The 6,050-nt window shown below is 37.5% G+C and overlaps 2 protein-coding genes across 4 annotated transcripts in view; one reads left to right on the top strand and one right to left on the bottom strand.

Annotated features, from left to right (window-relative positions):
- Positions 1-1,719, top strand: part of LOC123520976 (40S ribosomal protein S24-like) — a 6,852-nt gene extending 5,133 nt beyond the window's left edge. Inside the window, 2 exon segments of the mRNA XM_045284050.1 lie at positions 1,270-1,577; positions 1,580-1,719. Coding sequence (XP_045139985.1) covers positions 1,270-1,577; positions 1,580-1,719 — 448 coding nt within the window.
- Positions 1-6,050, bottom strand: part of SMIM14 (small integral membrane protein 14) — an 88,626-nt gene that overhangs the window by 77,877 nt on the left and 4,699 nt on the right. Inside the window, exon 1 of one of the 3 annotated variants that reach the window (XM_045284181.1) lies at positions 1,879-1,955. The exons of the other annotated variants lie outside the window; for them this stretch is intronic. The gene's annotated coding sequence lies outside the window, so the exon portion shown is untranslated. Of the gene's footprint in view, positions 1-1,878; positions 1,956-6,050 lie in introns of those variants that run through there. 3 annotated transcript variants of the gene reach the window in all.

A 6,050-nucleotide genomic window follows, 5' to 3' on the forward strand; every position in this document is an offset into this window, starting at 1 on the left:
TATATATTAATTACCTTTATAAATAAATATATTATATTATCAAGAATTTGGTTTTATCTCTCTAGAGAACCCTGTCTAACACAAGGGGTTAGGGAGAGCTGTGAGTGGGGAGTTATTACTTAATAGGTACAGTTTCTATTTGAGGGGATATAAATAGATTGAAGAGATAATGATGATGGATGCCTAACATTTTAAAAGCCGTTAAAATCGAAGTATTTCTTACAGATAGTTTACCATGGTAAAATTTTTAAAGTCAGCTGAGTTCTAAAATCGTGAGCTAAAGCACAATACTAGGTTTGTGAATGATAATCATTCAAATACTAAGTTAGAACACAATCAAGGTTCTTTTGGATTTTGGTAATATCATGCTCATCTCCACTTGCGTATCTACCTTGTTTTGAACACAGCAAAGGAGTTCCTGCTCTCTGAACTACTGTAACTCTCATTCGTGCTACAGCCGCACATAGATGCCTTTCATCATGACTGGAAAAACCCTTAGAATCACTCTGATCAAGAGAGCAACCTGGATTTTTTAACATCTGCTCAATATTTCAAGTCAAATTTCTTCTGTTACCTTTGCTAAGAATAACAAGGCAACAAAATATGAGAAGGCTTCAAAAAGCTAATGGGAAATTCCATTATCTTTCATTACCATTTTCTCACAAACTTTTTGAAGCTCTCTTGTACATACTGTTTAGAACGAAGACTTGTTTTTTTTTAAAGTATGCTGTAAGCAAACAAATGATACCAAGTAGCAGAGAAAAGAGTCAGAAAAGATAAAATGTGGGGCTAACTTGTCCCCTTTGCCATGAGACCAGCAGAACTGAGCGAAAGATTCATAAAAATAAAATATTACTGAACAATTTGATCAATGATTCTACCAAAGAATCATGATCATATAAGGAGAAATGCAGAACAGAATTTCAAACTGTCATGGAATCCAGACATTTTAGAGCCATGGAGGCTCTAACTACTCTAACTACTGACCCAAGATAACCTTTACACCTTATGACAAAAATATCCCCTGAAGTCTTCTTAAAACCAAACAGTAGTTCAGCTAAAATAGTAACTGCCTGCCTTGAGCAATATGCTCCTTTTAAGATATGAGATCAAAGTGACCACAACAACTCAAAAGATGAAACAAGAAATTTAAGGAGGCAGTGGGTTTATGTTAATGTAGAAGGGATAACTCAGAAAAGGAGGGCAAAATTGGCTGACCACCCCAAGAATGCAATCATTGCCACTGGACATGTAGAAATGGTTGAATAGGTGTACGCTGCTGAGCATCCTCCACTCAGTAACTATCTGGACCAGGAAGTTTATGACCAACCGACTACTTCAGGGAAAACAAATGGTCATTGATGTCCTTCACCCTGGGACAGAGACAGTGCCTAAGACAGAAAATCGTGAAAAACTAGCCAAAATGTGTAAGACCACAGCAGATGTCATTTTTGGTTTGGGAATTAGAACCCATTTTGGTGGTGACAATACTACTGGCTTCGGGATGGTTTACGGTTCTTTGGATGATGCAAAGAAAACTGAACCTAAACACAGACTTGCAAGACATGGCCTGTAGGAGACGCACAGACCTCAAGAAAAAAGGACAAGGAACGCAAGAACAGAATGAAGGGCAGTGTTGGTGCTGGCAGAGAGAAAGAACAAAGATTCTACAGCGACTTGATCTGCAATGGTAATGTGCATTTTTCACCAGAGAATTAATAAACCATTAACTCTTTAAAATCTTTAAAAAAAGATAAGTCATGAGAGCAGCCAGAACACTGACCACTAAGTCTGGAACTATACCAGGAAGATTCTTACGACACCATCAACTTGATTTGAAGCATCTTTATTGGCTGTTAAATTTGGACAGCTCGGCACCTATAATATCTGTCCAGTGAATGCAGTCAAGCAATGAGCAGCTTCAGTCTGTGTTTTACAAAGCAGAAACTCACATCTGGGCTTTGGACCGCAAGACTAAAAAAAAAATTAGGAAATGAAATTCAGTATGAAAATAAGCAACAAGGCAGCAACTTTCTCCAAAACAAATGCAATGAAGTTTAAATTTTTATTAATAAAACATATGCTTGCTATAAAACCTACAGAATGGTTTAGTTGAGAAAAATAAAGTTTCCAAAGAGCTGAATCTTTTTTCATTTTAAAAGCGATATACATTTAAGGTTAAAATAATTCAAATAAAGGTTAAAAAACTGGAAAAGTGAAAGGCATTCCCTTTTCCTTATTCTGTTGTTGTTAGGTGCCATCACTGGTTCCAACTCAAAGTGACTCTCTGCACAAAAGAAGGAAACACTGCCTGGTCCTGCGTCACCCTCATAGTCCTCATGTAAGTTTCTGACATGCTGTATGTACTTGTGGACTTAGGATTAAAAAGCACTTCATCTCATTAAAATGTCTTTAATATAACTTTCTGAAATAGTTAGACTGATTTCTCTAATTATTCAGATCTGAGATTAACTACTTAAAGCCGTGGTATATCATATTATTTACAATAGTGAAAAACTGTAAAAAACACATACCCAGTGGTACATAAAAACTTCAAGCAAGAGACCCAAAATATCTTATGATATGCAGTGAGTAAAAATCATGTTGAGAAAGTTTCTGAGGCCATGGTAAAAGCTCATTGTGTGTGAAGCCAACAGTATATGGTTATCAGCTTATATGCACATGATATTTCATTTACACCAAAAGTGAATTTAAAATAAGTAAAAGACTAGAAGAACATGATTACAGATATGGTTTATGAATGAGAGGATTAGTTTTTGTTGTTATTTTTATATATTATCATCTTTTGTAACATTTTAAGCACAAACACATCTTATATAAAAGATAAAGAGGGGCTATTAGAAGTGCTAGGTGACACAGGATATAAGAACTAAAAAAATTCATGAAAGGAATTCTACTTGCATATTCTGACAGATGAAACAATAAAAAAAAAGAAGTAAATTTTACTCATTATGACTTCCATGATTCTGTGAAGCAAAAAACTGAGGACTCGGGTTAGTAAGAAAAATTGTCCAAAGAGAAGCTACAAGGTAAATGGATTGTCAGAATCAAACTCAGTTTTCTATGGACCTAACAACACCATTTACTAGTATCTTGACCTTGGGCAACAACCTGAGACTGATTGCCCCAGTGTAAATTAGGGGCATGCATGGTTGATGTGCCAGTTAAACATATTAAAGAAGGTAAAAAAGAGTGATATGTATGCTCCCAATATTGTCAATATTATTGATATTCAAGCAAGCCATCATGTTTTCAGCTCTCTTTCAGAATGGCTTTGGGTTAACAAATTCTACAGCTATGCGCCCACTGTTCGACTGAAAAAAAAACCAAAAATCCATGTAGTTAGTAGTTGTTTTTCGAACCACACACAAAAATGTACACTAACACACTATATGTACATACACTCTTCCTCCCCTCCTCCCTCCCCCTTTCTCTCTCTTTCCTAACAAGCTTGGCATAGTGGTTCAAAGCACCAGCAGTTCCAAGGAAGAAAATGGAGCATTCTACCACCATAAACAGTTAAGTCTAGGAAACTCAGGGAGGCAGTTTCTACCCTGTCCTATAGAGTCATAATGAGTCAGTATTGACCCAATGGCAATAAATTTGGTTTTGGTTTAGTAACTAAGAAGTCCTATAATCCTTTAAAAAAAAAATCATAATATAAATCAGAACGTACCAAGGAAAGAGTTGGGTTTGCTTAATTTTACAAAATCATTACAACATGGATGTTGTTAGTTGCCAGTGAGTCGGTTCCAACCCATAGCGACCCTGTGCTCAAAAAAATGAATCAATTCATTGTCCAATCCTGTGCCAACATCACAATTGTTCCTCCGCTTCCGTCCAAATTCACTGTCACGGAGTCAATTCCAACTCATGGCCACCTTGTGGGACAGGGTGGGTTTCTGAGACTGTAACTCTTTACCGGAGTAGAAATCCCCATCTTTCTCCTGATGGATACTTATAATGTCAGTATTTATCAACATCAATGTTAAACAACTTAATTTTCTTTCTTGTATTGAGCTTTTGTTCCAAGTCTTATTAAGCTTTATGGGAAAAATCAGTACAAGTAATTCATTTGGTAAAGTACTGTTCTTGAAAGACAAACAGAAGTCTTGACTTTAATCTTATAACCATCAACAATCCTACTGGTTGCCTAATTGGGTCCCCCTGACCTCCAGAGCCTCCCAAATCAATAAGCCAGCTGGCCCAAAATCATTAAACACAAAAGGTGAAAGGGCAGGAGACACAAATACATGGCTTTTTAGAAAAGCCTGGGATGAGTTAGGTAAGAGTTCTGGGAAAGACCCTGTGAGATCCGAGTCTCTAAAGATAAACAGGGAGAGTTAGCCAAGCTTACAGAGCAGAAAGTACTTCTCTGGGACCAAATCTCATCAAAACGATACAGTTTTTAAAATCACCTGGAAGAGGGTGCAGCAGTAAGAAATTGCTACAGTTTGTGATGATTCATGAAATGTCCAAATAAACCAAATTAATAAAGGAAAAGTCAGAAGAATTCAAATGGCTGTTTGAACAAGTCAAAGTGATAGGGAAAAACCCCACCAAATTTAATTAAGCCTTGGTAGGTCAATACAACAAAGACGATTATCTAGAAGTCTTGTAGAACATTTCTTAACGTCATCTCCATAATCACTGCTGAAGTTTCAGGCATGAGGGCCAGCAAAGCAACACGGCTTCCTTAAAGACAGAACTGGAAATGGGACCTAAAACATCATCTTATCCTTTGAAAAAACATGGCTTATCATAATTAAACCGGGCTTTTCTGAATGCTATCATTCAGAGGATGTCAGGGACAGAGGTTAAGAAAACAGTCAGCCAGTCAAGTTCCCCCACCTATAATACCTCACCTCACCTCCAAGGTTCTTACTTATAAACGCCAACTGCTGGTAAACATCTGAGATACTCAGTAGTGAAATGCGAACCTTTCGAGAGTTCTTTGTATAATACCTGATTCAGTGTTTCAAAAAACGGTAGCTATCATTATGACTCGAAAGAAGTAATAATCTCAAGAAAAACAATGAAAATACTCAGACATTCTTACATTTTAATGTGCATTTAAATCACCCACAGGACTTGTTGAAAATTCAGATTCCAAGCACCAATTCCTCCCAGAATCAATTCCATAATCCTGGTGTGGTACTGTTGAGTAACCTTTGGGCTACTAACCACAAGTTCAGGGATTCAAACGCACATCTTCTACTCAAAAAAAAGTTGAGGCTGTCTGCTCATAAAAATATTTATAGCCTTGGAGATGTGCAGAGGGTTTTAGTGGAGGAAGAATGTGGATGTTCCCTGGGCCAAACATCAAAAGTCACTCAAGTAAGGAGTCAAGACACTGCCCTAAAAGAGAGGCTGAACTAAGGTTCTTACTAAAATTTTTTTAAAAAACGAAGGTTATTCCACATAAATAATTGACCTAAAATGAGCATTTATGTTTAGGACCAATACAAACATGTTCACCAAATTTATTCAGTCAACATTCACTGAGTACCTTCTATGCAGTAAGCAGATAAACAAGGTTCATGTTCATACAGAATGTACTTTCCAGTGTCCAAACAAGCGCACACTATGCGTTAATTCCAACTTAACCCACTCTGCCAAAGGGCTCCTCTTTCCAGCATAAAGTCAGATAAGAACATAACGAAGGCCATTTCAGATAGTGATAAATGTTGTGGAGAAATAAAATTGTATTGAGATCACTGGGGGAGGGTGCAATCTCCCAGTACAGATCAGGGAGGAAAGTACTGAAGGCACAGGGTACAGCTATGGCAGGAGCGAACTGCCACATTTCAGGGACAGCAATGCTAATGAAACTGCAACATGGAAAGAAACCGCTGTGGCCAAGCTCCAGGGCCGTGGAAGACAAGTTAGAAAAAGGCAGTGCCAAAACATGTAGGTCTGGAAAGCCTTAGAAAGAAGTGTGCACGTGCTAACCCACCCAAGGGGAGGGTATTGTTTATATCTCCACAGGAAGAGGGACCAGACTTCAACCCAGTGCTCCAAGATGTGAA

Source organism: Echinops telfairi, unplaced genomic scaffold, assembly GCF_000313985.2.
Source record: "Echinops telfairi isolate 266 unplaced genomic scaffold, ASM31398v2 ScPeMD7_7468;HRSCAF=8506_0, whole genome shotgun sequence".
NCBI lineage: Eukaryota > Metazoa > Chordata > Mammalia > Afrosoricida > Tenrecidae > Echinops > Echinops telfairi.